Source organism: Schistocerca piceifrons, chromosome 7, assembly GCF_021461385.2.
Source record: "Schistocerca piceifrons isolate TAMUIC-IGC-003096 chromosome 7, iqSchPice1.1, whole genome shotgun sequence".
Taxonomy (NCBI): Eukaryota; Metazoa; Arthropoda; class Insecta; order Orthoptera; family Acrididae; genus Schistocerca; species Schistocerca piceifrons.
Window position 1 is genome coordinate 192,567,148 of NC_060144.1, and position 15,843 is coordinate 192,582,990.

The 15,843-nt window shown below is 42.4% G+C and overlaps 1 protein-coding gene across 3 annotated transcripts in view; it reads left to right on the plus strand.

Annotated features, from left to right (window-relative positions):
* The first annotated feature begins 261 nt into the window (after positions 1-261).
* LOC124805297 (peptidyl-prolyl cis-trans isomerase D) overlaps positions 262-15,843 on the plus strand; it is a 48,499-nt gene continuing 32,917 nt past the window's right edge. Inside the window, exons 1-2 of one of the 3 annotated variants that reach the window (XM_047265810.1) lie at positions 262-649; positions 748-989. In XM_047265810.1, the coding sequence (XP_047121766.1) occupies positions 595-649; positions 748-989 (297 nt within the window). In that variant the 5' untranslated portion in view covers positions 262-594. Of the gene's footprint in view, positions 650-744; positions 990-15,843 lie in introns of all 3 variants that reach the window. The other 2 variants (XM_047265808.1, XM_047265809.1) reach the window with 2 other exon arrangements.

Here is a 15,843-nt window from a genome sequence, read left to right on the forward strand (position 1 = left end):
TTGCGACGATCTCCTGTCCACACGCTCCAACTTGTCTGCGCAGATGTGGTTTGAACCGACAGATTTGAGAGGTTTCGCTCAAACCTCCAACTCCAACTTCCAGGTTTGCACACACCTCAGGTTGGTGCAAATCTTGTGTTCACACGCAACGATCTGTCTGCGCAGATGTGATGTGCGCAGACATTTGCGCAGACAGATCGTTGCGTGTGGACGGGCCTTTATGTTAGACTGTGGAATTACTTTGTATATAGTTTCCATAAGTGCAAAGTGGTGTTTCTTTGAAGACTGAACACACTGTTGGAATTTGAATCTGAGAAAGTGTGTGCTTTTTGTTTACAAAATTCGAAACTCGCTTGATGAGAAGGTTGTTATTTGTACTGTTGCGAATGACAGTATTTGCGATGGTAGAAATTTGGAAGAATAGCTTTGTAGCATACTACATAACATGACTCTGGAACCAGGAATTATGTTTTTGTGTGGAGCTATCAATCACCCTTGAAAGTATATTTCGTACAAAATATTTACATTTGCCGCTTCAGCTGTTAGTGAGTGGTTCGTACTATGTACATAATGAAAGCTTCACCTTGTAATTAAATGGATGAAAACAATTACTTCGTTTATCTAGATATAACAGTCGGAGACGAAAAAGGTCTGTAATTTATTTTAAAAATAATATTGCACGCATGACAGTATCATATGTCAAGAGCTTTTAGTAGCTTTTTTTTTTTTTTTGTTCAATTATAGTAGGACGAGTAGTTCTAGAGCTCTTCAAGAAAACTGCTCCGAAGACTGCTGAAAATTTTAGGGCGTTATGTACGGGAGAGAGAGGGATTGGCAGCACAGGCAAACCCCTGTGCTACAGGAATACAGTATTCCACAAGGCCATTAGCTTATTCATGATACAGGGAGGTGACACCACAAATTTTGATGGCACTGGAGGAGAAAGCATATATGGCTGCGTCTTTGAGGATGAAACATTTGAAAGGAAGGTAACTGTAATTGCACTCTTGTATCCTGAAGATAGTTATACCACTTTTTTAAGTTCACGTATGCCATTGTCAAAATTAGTACGTATTATCATACAGTCAACAACCTCATCAATGGATGTAGAAACATTTAAGATATGTCTTAGTTGGTTTTTATAGCTATAATAAAATACATTAGATGTTGCCATCCTATATATAAGCTTTTCCCCTCCCTAAAAATATGAATGTTTCCAGATGGAAGGTTTGTTTGAACAATGCAGTGCTATACTTGGCTTGGTGTGATTGGAGGAAATCGGCCTATTCCCTTGTTTTGCCCAACATTTGAAGTAATTTCCCCTGCTAGCCATAAAGGAACGGGAATCTACAATGTAATGTGGGTTCTGAACTATTGTGTATCTTGGCTTTTTCCGTATAACCTATACAAATCATTGTGAGGTGAAATAAGCCCAAAACAAAATCCAACTTGAATTGAAACTCAAAGTTTTTTGAGTCACGCGTTACTGTTTAAATCCAGCAGCGTTCTTATTCAAAAATTTCTTCCTTTCTGTGTCATGGCACATTAACAGCTCTTTGTGTGATTTGTTTATGATCTGGTTTCCTTTCTTCAGACAGGTGATGGGGAACCTGACCCATTTCACAATTTCTTAACTGTTGTTTAAGAGTTCTAAAATTGTCGTGTGATCTCAAATGCCAGATAGTACTGTGCTATTGAGACCCATTAGCAAATCCACACTCTTTCAACTTCAACAAAAAGTTATTCTTAGGATATTGAAACTTTGTTGCTCAAAGATCAATCTTATTGCCAAAATCTTCATTCACAAGGTAATATTGAATTGCAGTGTATTATTTATAAGTTTGTAACAGCCACAATCATTTGTTCTGTCCCCTCATTAACTACTAGTGACATTATCTTAAAGATGCTGCTTCATGGCATCTTGCACTGAAGCATTAGGGTAGTAAATAGTTCACATTTTTTCATGAGCAACATTATCAAGCCAAGCACTTGGGTTTCAGACCATCAAAATCAGCATTTTTACAGTATTGTTGAAGGGAAATTCCATTGTGTGATCTCTTTGGTTTACAAGTAATTCCCACCAGACTGATATAGTAAAGTGCGTCCTCAGTGTTGGATATTTTTTGTTCTTGAAAGATTGTGTAGTTGTTGGAGGAACCAGATTTTAATGGTATGTGTCAGTATATTGATTTGTTCCCAGTCCTTCTAAATACATGCACAAGTAACCATTTTTTTGTAGCTGGCAACAGAAACTTCATATTGCCTTCTTAAATGTCCTAGCACATTTCAGAATGTGGAGAGAAAAATTCAGCTGAAGCCCCAACTCCTTTAAAATTACAAATCAACACATTCCACCTAAAGATCAAGAAGATGACAAGGAAATTACAAGTGGCATGAAGGAGCTTTCTTTTGGATCACCATATAACACCAAAATGTTGAGTAGTAACTGTAAACAGAATTCTGACGTACAAGAACCACCCAGTACAATGTATTTGTAGGAAGTTGTATTCACTGCAAGCCAACTGGCATGGGTTGTGGAACCTCAGAAAATCTGTTGTAGCCTATGATACACTGCAGCAGAATGTCCATATTCTTTTTTATATGGGGCAATGGATCATGCCATACTAAACAAGTCAACACTGAAAATGAATTCTTAGACATTCAACATAGAGAGGGGATGTTGAGTTGCAAAAAGGCACAACAAAAAGACAGCTATACATTTGAGCTTTTGACCACAAGAACTTCTTCAAAAGCAGAAATCATTTACACAAGTGCAAGTCAAACACATGTGACTATTGTTTATGGCTGCTGATGCAGTGGTCATGTGTGTCCAATTTGTGCTTTTGAATGTCTCTACTTTGGAAAAAGGCCTTGTGGCTGAAAATCAAATGTATAGCAGTCATTTTGTTGTGCCTATCTGCAACTCAATGTCTCCTCTATATGGTGAGTAGCAGTCTATCCTTTTCATAACATTGTTGTTATTCTGTCCTGAATTTTCCATTATTTGAGTAATTGTCTTTCCTTATGACGTAACCCTTGCATTCATTATATGTGATGGTAAAAATGTGCTGGGATTTGAAGCTGCACCTCTGCCTTTCAATTAGCAGTGTGCTATGAGTAGCAGTATCAGAGCATGCCTCTTGAGCAGATGGTTCAAAACATGAATTTGTCAAGGGCTTTCCAATTTTTCCTCAGCAATTACTGTAAGATAGAGGATAACACAAACTCTTTGTTGCATCCATTCTCTTGGAGATGCAAGTCACACAGCACCATGGGAGAGACTGCGAATTTGGAAGGGAGGGAGTAAGGGAACCTATTGTAAGTTGAAGCTTCGACTCCGACTGTGAGGTGCGCTCGGATGTCACAGTTGCCAGTTGGCCTATACTGACCATTGTCGTATTACACCTCTCTTAGCTGCAATCTGAATTAATCCATTTAGCTTTACAATTTACAGGAGCTTTTGAATTTCTCATTATGTTGTATATTGTAACTGATTACAAGTTTGCTCGTGCAATTATATTTCTGTCGATGCCTCGGTTTCATTTGTCATCAAATTGTGAAGAGGAAGATTCTGCTAAAGCAATGAGTTCATTATGGTTAGTATCCATATTGAGAACAAATCAGACGACATTGTTTGCACTGAGAACAATTTGTTCAGAATTTACAAGAAAATTGCAAAGAGATCAGTGAAGTCAAGTTAATGGAAAATTGTGGACTCACTGACATTATTTAGCACAACTATGTTATCAGCCTTCATAAGTTTCAGAAAAACAAAATCAGCTTACATCTGCCTCTTGGAAATGTAGAACAAATGAAACGGAGGAGCAGGAGCAAGCAGAAGAACAGAGGAAGCGTATATAAACAAAAAGGAGAATTATGTGGTGGTGAGAGGCAGGAGACTGCTCCAGAGTTCTGTTATGCAGTTGTTTTATTACGTAACATAGAGTTTCATAGACACAGCTTTAAGATCAGCAATTTGTGGCTGTGTAGTTCTTGTAAGCATTGCACTCACAGATGTTATGTGAGATGTGGCAGCTAGATTTGGGAGAGCTAAGGCAGAAATGTCAAGGGACACCCAGCTACATGGATATAAGCCTCCTCACTCAAGGCTGAAGTGCAGGAGAAGCACCCCATGTATGGCAGGGGTCTAGCAGAGCTTCTCCCACGTGATTCGGGGTCCACATTGGGCGTTCATATCCGCTGCCATCTCAGAGATTAGCATATTGGAATACCAGATGCTTATGTTTACAGTTCATTGCAGATTTGACCCTGGCTGGCTCCTGCCATACAGTGAAAAAGCTTTGACAACATTAAAAACACTACATAGGCTTAGGCTCGGAATTTAGAGATGTAAGTCAGACATCAAGAAACTGATTTTTCTTCTTAGCTTTACATTCTCTGATTGTGGAGATGTATCTTGTTGTACAGTTGCAATTTTGGTTACCAAATTACCAATTTAATATAATTTATACATTTGTATGTGGTATTTTATCTGTTACCTTTATTTTTGTTTGTAAATTATGTATTATTGCAACAATATTTTTGTACATAAGCAATGTTCCTGGTTTTAGATTTTCCCATCTTAGGAAGATTTTTTAATATTTCTAGCGTAATCATCTGGGTGGCATCGTGCAGGAGGTGCGATATTTATGCAAGCTGACTTCTTATCACCTTCAGGTCTTGCTATTGACAATTGCCTTTCGCTGGGTGCCACCACTATATCAACTCCCACCCCTCCTACCCCCCACCCCACTCACCTGCGGCATCTAGCCAGTGTACCTGGTGCAGTGGTGGGGGAAGGGTGTCACCGATGTCTTCAGTCCCGCTACTGCCACTGCTAGATGTGGATCTCAGCTGGCACGGCGACAGTGCGGCCTTGTCCTCTTCAGTGGACGTGACGGGCAGATTTCCATGCAAATTGCTACTGTGATCTGACTATGGTTAACAATGAGTCCCAGGTCTTGTTTAATTGAAAACTAGTCATTATTTACTAGTTCCTTCTGTAGTTGGATTTATATAGCCTCTTTTAAAATACAATCCCTGAAGATATTAGTGCTGTTGTAATTTATGATGTGTCTGTGAGAAATGCAGTGCAGCTTTGTTGGCTGTTTGTTGTTTGTGTGGCATTTATACTCTGTGCATCTCTCCTGTACAGTATGGGTAGCCTACATACATTTTCTCATACAGGCAAGGGATGCTGGAGACTCCTGGTTTCCGGAGTCGTAGGTCATCTTTGATGATCCCAACAAGGCTTTCATCTTGGCTGGTGGGTGGGACACACACGACATTATGTTTCCAGAATATTCTACCAATTTTTGTTGATATGTTCTCACCTGTATGACAAAAAGACATGCTGCCTAGACTTTACAGACTAGCTAAAGTCCACAAGGAAGGAATGACATTGTGCCCAGTTGTTAGCAACATTAGCGCACAAATGTGAATTAGCAAAGCACCTGATACTGATGCTCAGACTCTTGGTGGGGAAGTGGCAGCACAACAGAACTTCTGACTGGGCCAGGACGACCTGATGGTGAGCTTTGGTGTTGTGTGTCTCTTTACAAGGGTACCTCAAAGAGGCTTCGTAAACTTCATAACACAAGCACTAACTAAACTGTTTGAATTAGTGCTTCAGTCAACATACTTTTTATTCAACAGAAATTGTAATGAAGAAACAGATGGAGTGGTGATGGGTTGTCCACCATCACAAGTGGTGGTCCACTGTGAAGAACCAGTGGAATGGTGATGGGCTGCCCACTATCACAAATGGTGGTAGGTATGTTTATGGAGGCATTTGAAGAACAAACACTGAAGTCAGCAGTCTGAGTCCATGTACTTTTTTCGATATGTAATTGATACCTTCGTAACTTGGCCAAAAGCTCAGCATCACCTTTAACACTTCCCGCAACAATAATTTGCTGCACAAAAACATCAAATTCACATTGCGGGTAGAAGAAGATAATCGACTTCCATTTGTGGATGTGCTCATCAATCGTCTGACACATACAGATTTGTACCTGCATGCCTCTAACTGCCATGCACCTTAACAACGAGGAGGTGCCCTAGGCACACTAGTTCACAGAGCAAGCATAATCTCAGACCAAGACAGTATAGCATCTGTATTGTGGCACCTGTAGACCATGTTGCATATGAACAGTTACAGCAGCGCCAGATACATTGCGCAGTAATATCAAAGAAGCAGAGGCCACAGCCTGTTGAGGTTCAAGGGGAACTTCTTGCGATGGTGATTACACCATATATCGGTAACTCATCAGCAAAACTCAGAATACTGTAAGTACATAACATCAGGTGCATGTTCCACCCACCAGCCAAGGCAGAAGCCTTGTTGGGATCAAATAAGGATGGCCTCAATAAACTGAGAGTCTGCTGCATCACTTGCCAGTGTGAGAAAATATATGTAGGCCTGACACTGTGGATGGTACAGGAGAGACACACAGAGCATATGAGGGTAAAAGCCACACAGACAATGAACAATGGACAAATGCTGCTGTGGCAGAGCACTGCATCTCTCTCAGACATTTTGTGAGTTATGACAGCACCAAGTTTTTGCAACAGCCCATTTTCATTCAAGGAAGGCATGGGACCCAGCCTTGTGCATGGTCAAAGCATAACAGCAATTTGATGATATCGAATTGTGAACTGACAACGTACTTTCCCCACCAATGTACCAGGTCCATGCCTGTAAATAGCCGGTTCTAGAGTTGGAGGTGGAGGAAAGTAGTGGATATAAAGCTAGCACCCAGCAAAAGGCAATCAGCCGTTCGGAACATCTGAAGACGCAAGAAGTTGGCTTGTCAAAATATTGCAGTTACTTGACAAAGCCACCCAGCTGAATAACTGAGAAATATTCAAAATATGTTGGTCCTAATAAGAGCAGGTAAGAAGCTCACAATCAATGTCAGTCATCCATACCCAAGAGTGTTACTGCCGATGAAAAATTGTTTCACTATGTTGATGTAGAAAAGGGAAAGACTGAGTGAACCTTAACAGTGAAAAATAGTATATATACCCATCCACAAAATAACAGTGATAATAATAATAAGACTTAAGAGCATTGAAATTATGGTGCAACACCTATTGTTAGGGCACACCCTTGGCAACAAATGCAAGTTTGAATGTGAACGCATCAGCTGTCACTGTGCTAAGCGGTCTCAGCAGCAATGTTGTGTTCAGTCGCAACCAATGTCCGTCAATGAATAAACTTACATCTTCTTCTAAAGTGGTGGCCTAGCAGCATAACTGTGCATGAAACATCAACACATCTGGCATTGGTGGATGACATTTACAGCCAATTTATTACTCAAGACGTCCTCTACAACTCCCTGAAGTTTATCGGTGTCAATTTGTTACACTCTGTATGTATTACTTTCTGTGAATGTAACCACACCTGCTGGCCTATATTTCCAATAAATAGAACAGCTTGAAGCCGCAATTAAAGAAAACTCACTGAATAAGAATATCAAATCAAGTGCTGTTGGAACATGCATTTTTTCATAGCATCATTACAACAGAAGTTATCAGGAACTTAGTTGAGATGTGATTCCACATACTCTTAGATATTATTGCACTACCAGACTTCCGCCTTTTCTGTTCTCTATCTAACATGTTTTGGAAGAACTGCTTCAGTTATGAAGATGCTTACTAAGTTTTATTTGCCTACTACTACTTCATCATCATCCTCATCATCATGATTTTGACAAATGTCTTCAAACATGGACCTGAGAAACTATGCCAGCATTGCAAGAGAAACAGAGCTAATCGTGAAGAATATATTACTAATTATTTACTGAACATTATGAATTTGAAGTTAAATAATAATAAGAAATTTTGTGTCAACATACTAAATATACATAGTCCTCGAAGTTTCTTAACACCATTTAAAATTTGTCTTGCTTGGATCTCTATGGGTAATACTTTTCAAACAATGGAAAATCCCTGGGTGGGGTAAGGTGGAGGCTGGGGCAGGGAGAAGGGGGATAGCAGGATAGGGGTAGGGGAGAGTGATATGCTGATTAGCGAAAAAGGAGAGAAGTAAAAAGATTGGGTATGTTGGTGGAATGAGGGCAAAAATGCAGGAACAGTATATGGAAATGGGTTCTGGCTGAGGATAAGGAAATTTTTCTGTACTGACACAGATGGAAGGAGGAAGAATCCATGATGATGAAAAAAATGCGAAAAATTACGCCCGAAAAAATACACCCAGAAACTTGGGAAAAATCACGAGATGGAAGAAACGGATGAAAACGGGGGGGAGGGGAAACAATATTAAATATGAGGGAGTCAGCGATAGTGAAAGGCGAATACTCACTAAAATTGATGTGAAGTCGCAATGAGATCAAAGAAAATATATAATTAATAAAAAATGAAAACAGAACCCAGTGCACATACTGTTTCTGCATTGTTGCTTGGCTTATGGAATTCCCCCAAATCGCCCTGCCATCAATTTACCCATCTCCGGCTGCCACCCCTCCTTCCACAGTGACCTCAATCTGTTCATATTCCTCCAATCCTTAGTTGTGACCAACATAGTCCTGCAAAACCATATCAACTAAGCCCCCCTCCTTGCAATACCTCCTCTCCATCTGTAAAATTCTCCTGCTATACAATCTCAAATTTCTGGAACCCATAACACACGTAACTCTTGCCCTTCAGGAACTAGAGCAACATGCACAACGCCACCTCAAAAAAAACTCTCCAGCCTCCTTCTCTACTTCCTACTCCCACTTTGGAGTGCCACTGTCCACCACCTCTACAACGGCCTCCAAATCTCCCACACGTCCCCTTATAGCTGACAAACCCTGCTTTGCAGACCTACTACATTTACCCTGCCCTTCAAAACTTTCTCCCACCACCACACAGAATCCAGAACCTAAACAGACCCAAAACACAGTCACAAACCTTTCCTCCAGAAGCCTTAGCTCCGCAGAAATATCAGTCCTTTCCCAAGGCCTCTCCTTTGGCCCCACTCCCAAATTCAGTCATGCAGGACTTGTGAAAGACCTTCTCTCCTTCTCCTGCTCGTACAGTGGAAACATTTTTTTGCCACCAACTCTACCAATCAGGCTCAACCAAAGACCAGTGTTGAACCCTGCCTGACTCAGTTCACTCCTCCATCTAACCGTGATCAACCCCCCACTGCCCCCAACTTTCCAGAATTTTTTAACCTCGAGCCTTGCCTCACCATCATTCCCCAAATCCCTCAATGTGCAAACTAACCTTACATCTGCAGAAAGAACCACAGTCCACCATCTAAAAACTAAGCCCAACCTTATGATCCTACTTGCGGACAAAGGCTCTACCACTGTTGTTTTGAACTGCAAAGATTACCTGGCAGAAGGACTCCACCTGCTGTCAGATACATCCAGCTACAAACTTTGCCACAGTGTGACCCCATTCCAGAAATCCAGCAGGATCTCCAGTCTCTCCCCAAATCCTTTCCCCACACTCCTACCTTTTACATGCTTCCTAAAGTCCATAAACCCAACCACCCAAGATGCCCCATTGCGTCCAGTTACTGTGCCCCCACTGAGAGAATCTCTGCTCTTGTAGACCAACACCTTCAGCCTATTACTCGGAACCTACCCTCCTATATAAAAGATACCAACCATTTCCTCCACCGACTCGCCACAGTTCCTGTCCCTTTATCGCATGGTGCCCATGCCACCTCCCTTTACTTTAACATCCCTAATTCCCATGGCCTTACCGCTGTTGAGCACTAGCTTTCCCAGCGTTTGATGGATTCCAAACTAACAACCTCCTTCCTAGTCACCATGACCAACTATTTTGTCACCCACAATTACTTCTCCATTTCAGGCATTACCTATAAACCAACCCGAGGTACAGCTATTGGCACCCGCATGGAACGATCCTATGCCAACCTACTCGTGGACCATCTAGAGGAATCCTTCCTAAACACCCAAAATTCTGAACCCTCACCTGGTTCAGATTCATTGATGACATCTTTGCAATCTGGATCGAGGGGGAGGACTCCCTATCCACATTCCTTCAGAACCTCAACAGCTTCTGCCCCATTTGCTCAATCTGGTCCTACTCTAACCAACAAACCACCTTCCTAGATGTTGACCTCCACCTGAAGGATGGCTACATCAGTACCTCTGTGCGTATCAAACCTACAAACCACATGCAATTCCTCTGCTTTGCCAGCTGCCACCCTGTCCATACCAAAATGTCCCTTGCATACAGCCTAGCCACCCGTGGTCGTCGCATCTGCAGTGACGAGCAGTTCCTCTTGAAATATACTGAGGGTCTCACTGAGGCTTTCACAGACCGTAACTATCCTCCCAACATTCTACAAAAACAAATCTCCTGTGCCTTATCTTCCCAGTCGCCCACAACCTCCCAAAGTCTCACCGTCCGGTCACAGAGGAACATTTTTTCTTATTTCAGTACCACCCAGGACTGGAGCAACTGGATTATATTCTCCGCCAGGGTTTCGACTAACTCTTGTTGTGCCCTGAAATGAGAAACGGCGTGCCCACTATTTTTCCCACAGTGGTATCCCTCCATCCACTGAACCTACACAATATACGCATCCATCCCTACACAGTCCCTGCTCCCAACATCTTACCTCCTGGCTTATATCCCTGTAATAGACCTAGATGCAAGACCTGTCCCATACATCCTCCCACCACCACCTACTCCAGTCCGATCACAAACATCGTATATCCCATCAAAAGCAGGGCTACCTGTGAAACCAGTCATGTAATCTACAAGCTAAGCTGGAACCACTGTGCTGCATTCTATGAAGTCTTGACAACCAACAAGCTGTCTGTCCTTATGACTGGCCACTGACAAACTGTGGCCAAGAAACAAGTGGACTACCCTGTTGCTGAGCATGCTGCCCAACATGACATCCTTCTTTTCAATGACTGCTTCACAGCCTGTGCCATATGAATCCTTCCCCCCAACACCAGCTTTTCTTAATTGTGCAGGTGGGAACTCTCCCTTCAATATACCCTACATTCCCATAACTCTCGTGGCCTCAACCTTTGTCATTTTCCTCACCCATCCAGCCCCTTCCCTGTTTACGTTCTGGTAATACTTTTCATAATTTTAAAAACAGTCGTTTTTAGGTCAGGCCTATCATGACCTTATAAAACAAAACTACAGAAAAGAAATAACATCGAAGTGATACAACTACTGTAAATTATATCCATTAGTACCTGAAGATATGGGCTTAAAAGTCCAAACATAGAGTACAGTACCAATGAAATCATTTGCGAATGTTTACAGATGTCAGTTTGTTTTTCCTAATTATGTTTCATTGTTTTTAATATTTTTTGTTAAAATCAATCTCTCCAGTATTTGTATTTCCTGACATTTATTCATAAGTCATTTGCAGTGTATGCCAGCTTCATATTGGTGTTCAATAATAGTGATTATATTAATAGCAAAAATGCTGCACCAGCTACAAAGAATGTTGTCTCTTATTGATACCTGATCGAATGAAATATACGTAAATATGGGGATCATTCCGAACAACGTTCCTTGCCGGCTGGCTGCAGCGTTTACACTGCTGAGCTGGTCGCCATCTTTCGTGACCTAGAGTATATCCGTTCCTGCTCAGGTGAGTCCTTCGGTTATCTGTAGCGATTCCCTGAGCGGTTTACGAGCTCTCGACCAGTGTTTCCCTCGTTCCCGTCTGGTGATGGCTGTCCAAGAGTCCCTGCATACTCTTGCCCGTTGCGGCCGCTCTGTGGTCTTTGTGTGGACCCCCGGTCATGTCGGTATCCCAGGCAATGAGAATGTTGACCGCCTGGTGAAAGAGGCCACTAGTAAATCATCTCTGGAGATTGACCTCCCGGAGACTGATTTGCAGGCAGTCTTACGGCGCGCAGTTCTTTCGGTTTGGGACGCTGAATGGCGCAATCTGCCCACGCCCAACAAACTCCGTCCAATCAAGGCGACGACGACTGTGTGGCGGTTGTCCATGCGGGTCTCCCGCAAGGAGTCTGTTGCCCTCTGCCGGCTGCGCATTGGGCACACTCGGCTTACGCACGGCCACTTATTGCGCCGTGAGGACGAACCTTTATGTCGCTGCGGCTCCGTTTTCTCTGTGGTCCATATTTTATTGGAGTGTCCGCTTTTAGCTGTGCTCAGGCAGTCGTTCGCACTGCCTGACACGCTCCCTGCCCTTTTAACAGATGACTCTGCTACGGCTGACTTAGTTTTACGTTTTATTCGGGCAGGGGGTTTTTATCATTTAATCTAAGTGTTTCTGTTTTATCTTATTGTTTTGTGTTGATTCTGGCCTTTGGCCTCCGGTCTTAAACTGATTTTTTAATGTGTTTTATGTGGTTGGCTTTTCCCTTTTTATTTCTATGGTCGGCCAACCACCGTCACACTCTGTGTGATTTTAGTTCGTTTTGTCTCGTCTTTGTCTCAGTTTCTCTTGTTCTGTCTCGTCTGTGCTCTATTCTTTTAATCGTTTTTATTCTCTGTGGGTGTTTTTAGTTCTTGGAAAAAGGGACCGTTGACCGTAGCAGTCTGGTCCCTTTAATCCCACAAATCAACCAACCAACCTATACGTAAATAAAAATAATAAATGGGGGTCTAATGCCCTCAGTACAGTTGGCTAATAACAAGAATTTTATGGAACATGCCCAAATTCTTATTTGCACCAAGAGAGTTTAGAGAAGATTTTTAACAATGTAGGATTTAATATTTTATTTTTGAATATAGATGCGTGATATTTCTCTTTCAGGCATGACTGTAGTGGTGGTACACCTGAGAAGGCAGATGGTTGGTTGATGGACAGCAGCAGGAGGCATGAAAATTGTTATTTCCATTAAAACTGTTCAGCTAAAATTGGGGAAACACACATATTGGAAATAGTTTTCCTAATCCCTTTCTGATGCATTAGAAGTTAGCATACAGTTCAATTTACAGAGACCTTGTAATACATATATCGTGGTAGCCTTGGTCTTCATACCGCATATGGCAATGGTGCATGCACGAGAGACTTCTTGACAGTGTTTACATTGCATCCATAGGTTGTAGCCCCCTTGCCTCTGAGTTGTAGCATATATCTATGGCAAGTTTCGACACCAACATTAACTAGCATTATACCAAAGTTCACACCACTTCAAGAATTCTGAAGTGCCATTAAAACATATACCATTCCATTAAAACAGCAAAACTGTGTGTTCCTATGAGTACTGGTATTTATTAGAAATTGTTGAACTGAAGGTGTAGCACATCTAACATGACTCATTTTGTACAGCAGAACATTTGCGAATAGTTCTCAAGCAGTAATGGTCAGGTTAGGACAGTGAAATTGCCCCCTTCGAAAGGAGTAGAGAAGATTATTGATTTGGGGACTTCCACAGGGGTATGATCCCTATGGCAAGGGGTTGAGATTGGGACTTGCATGGGGACAGACTGTGATGTTGTGAAGGTTTGGTGGGTGACGGAACACCACTTTAGGGCAGATGGAAACAATTTTGGGGAGTATCAGGGCATTATGATAGATAATTACAGCCCTGACAAAGGATCTGGTTCAGCTGTCCCAGTCCAGGGTGATATTAAGTCACAAGGGGTCTGCTCCTTTGTAGCTGATTCTTGGGGGAGGTGGGGGATTTGGAGGGGGGAGATATGGCATGGGGAATCTGTTTGCAGACTATGTTTGGGTGGAAGTGCCTGTCTGTGAAGGCCTTTGTGTTATTTCAGCGTACTGGGCGAGGGAGTTTCTTGTCACTGCGGATATGTCATCCACGGGTGGCCATGCTGTATGGAATTTTGGTGTGTGGAAGGGATGGCAACTATCAGTATGCCGGTACTGCTGGTGGTTATGGATGTAATGTGGACAGAGGTGTGGATGGAGCCATCAGAGAGGTGGAGGTTATTGTCCAGAAAGGTGGCATGTTGGGTTGAGGAGGACCAGGTGAAGTGAATGGGAGAGGTGTTGAGGTTGTGAAGGAATGAGGGTAGGATGTCTTGCCCTTGAGCCCAGCTCATGAGGATATTATAACAATGAACCTGAACCAGCAATGGGCTGGGTGTTTTTGGAAGCTAGAAAGGTTGCCTCTTGATGGCCCATAAAGAGATTGGTGTAGGAGGCTGCCATGCAAATGCTCATGGCTGTGCTGCAGATTTGTTTGAATACCTTCCCTCCAAAGGAAACACATATTCGACACCATGGGAAGCCTATCACTATCTAGCAACATCGGTTTCAACTGTCTGTAGCAGTGCACCGATGCGATGAACATTAGTTGTGGGGAGAAGTGGAACAAATGGATGGTGGATGAAACTGAACATGAATTCAAGCCAAAGGGAGCTAAAAATGACCTACAATCAGACAACTCTGTTAGTGGATAAAACATTCATGGTATAGAGTAAGAGAAGACACTATTGTTAAGTCTCTCAAGAAATTTGAGATAAGTAACGCTCTCGATGGTAGTGAAGACCATCTTATGTGTACAGAGGACAACAATGATGACGAAGAAGGAGATGAAGAAGAAAGTGCAGATGACGATTTTCAGGACTTTCAAAGGTCAGTTCAGTTGTATAAACTAAGGACTTTTTTAGTCTGGCTTTGCAATCTAACAATAAAAATGGTAAAATACTTAAAAATTAAGGTGTGTCTTGTAGTCTGTAGCATCTTATAGTCTGTAAAATCTGGTATGTGTGATGATATAGTTGGTAAGGTTAACAAGGAATGAGGTAGTGAGTTTGGAGTCTGAAGAATGTTGGTAATGGTAGTATTCGACAGCAGTGAAGCCGTGTGCACAAGGGATGTTGGTGTAGAGGGAGGTGGTGTCAACAGTGACAAGTAGATATTCTGGAGCTAAAGGGGTGGGGATGGTGAACAGTCGGTGAAGGGTGTGGTTAGCATCTTTGATGTGGGAGTCTGTTTTTCGGGCAATTAGTGGAGGCATTGGTCAACAAGAGCAGAAAGCCTTTCATTGGGAACAGAATAGACAGCTACAGTGGGGTGTCCAGGATTGATGAGTTTGTGGATTTTGGGCAGCTTGTAGACAGTGGGTGTGGGGGATGTAATTGGGATGAGGTGGGAGATGGATTTGGGGGTAGAGGTGTTGGGAAGGACCTTTGACCAGTAAATGGCGGTTATGTTGGACTTCAGGGGTGGGATCACTATGGCAGAGCTTGTAGATGGAGGAATTGGACAGTTGGCAGAAGCCTTCTGCCAGAAGTCACTGCAGTCCATCACAACAGTGGTGGAGCCTTTGTGTACTGGGAGGATGATTTAAGTCGGGATTTGTTTTGAGGTTGTGCATGGCTGTTCTTTCTTCTGCTGAAAGGCTAGTGTGCTTAGCAAGTTATCTGACCAAGGAGGATGAGGCCAAATTGGATGTAATTAATTCCTGGAAGGTTTCCACAGAGTGGTTAGATGGGAGGGTCATGGTTGGTTGGTGGTATGAACTGGGAAAAGCAAGGTTCGATGTTGGGATTATGTTATCTTTGGTTTGAGAGATTGGTGACAAACAACTTTTTCCTCGAGAGAAGGAGAGTAGGGATTTGACTAGTCCAACATGTCTGAACTTGGGTGTGTGGCTAATAGTGAGGCTTTTGGATAGGAATGAAACTTCTGTGGGGTCGAGCTGTTTGGTTGAGAGGTTAACAATAGTTTTACAAATGTTTTGGGGTTCTGGATTTTGTGAGACATTGGGAGGGAGTTTTGGATGATGTAGTAAGTTTAAAAAGTCAGATATGCGTGGTCTGGGTGCTACGAGGAGATGACAGTGGGTATCACTGTGGGCAGGATAGTTGTCGATGGATAGTGGTGTCCCAAGATGGACAGTTTGTAGAAGAAATGTCTGAAATGCTCTCCCAGTTATTCAAGCA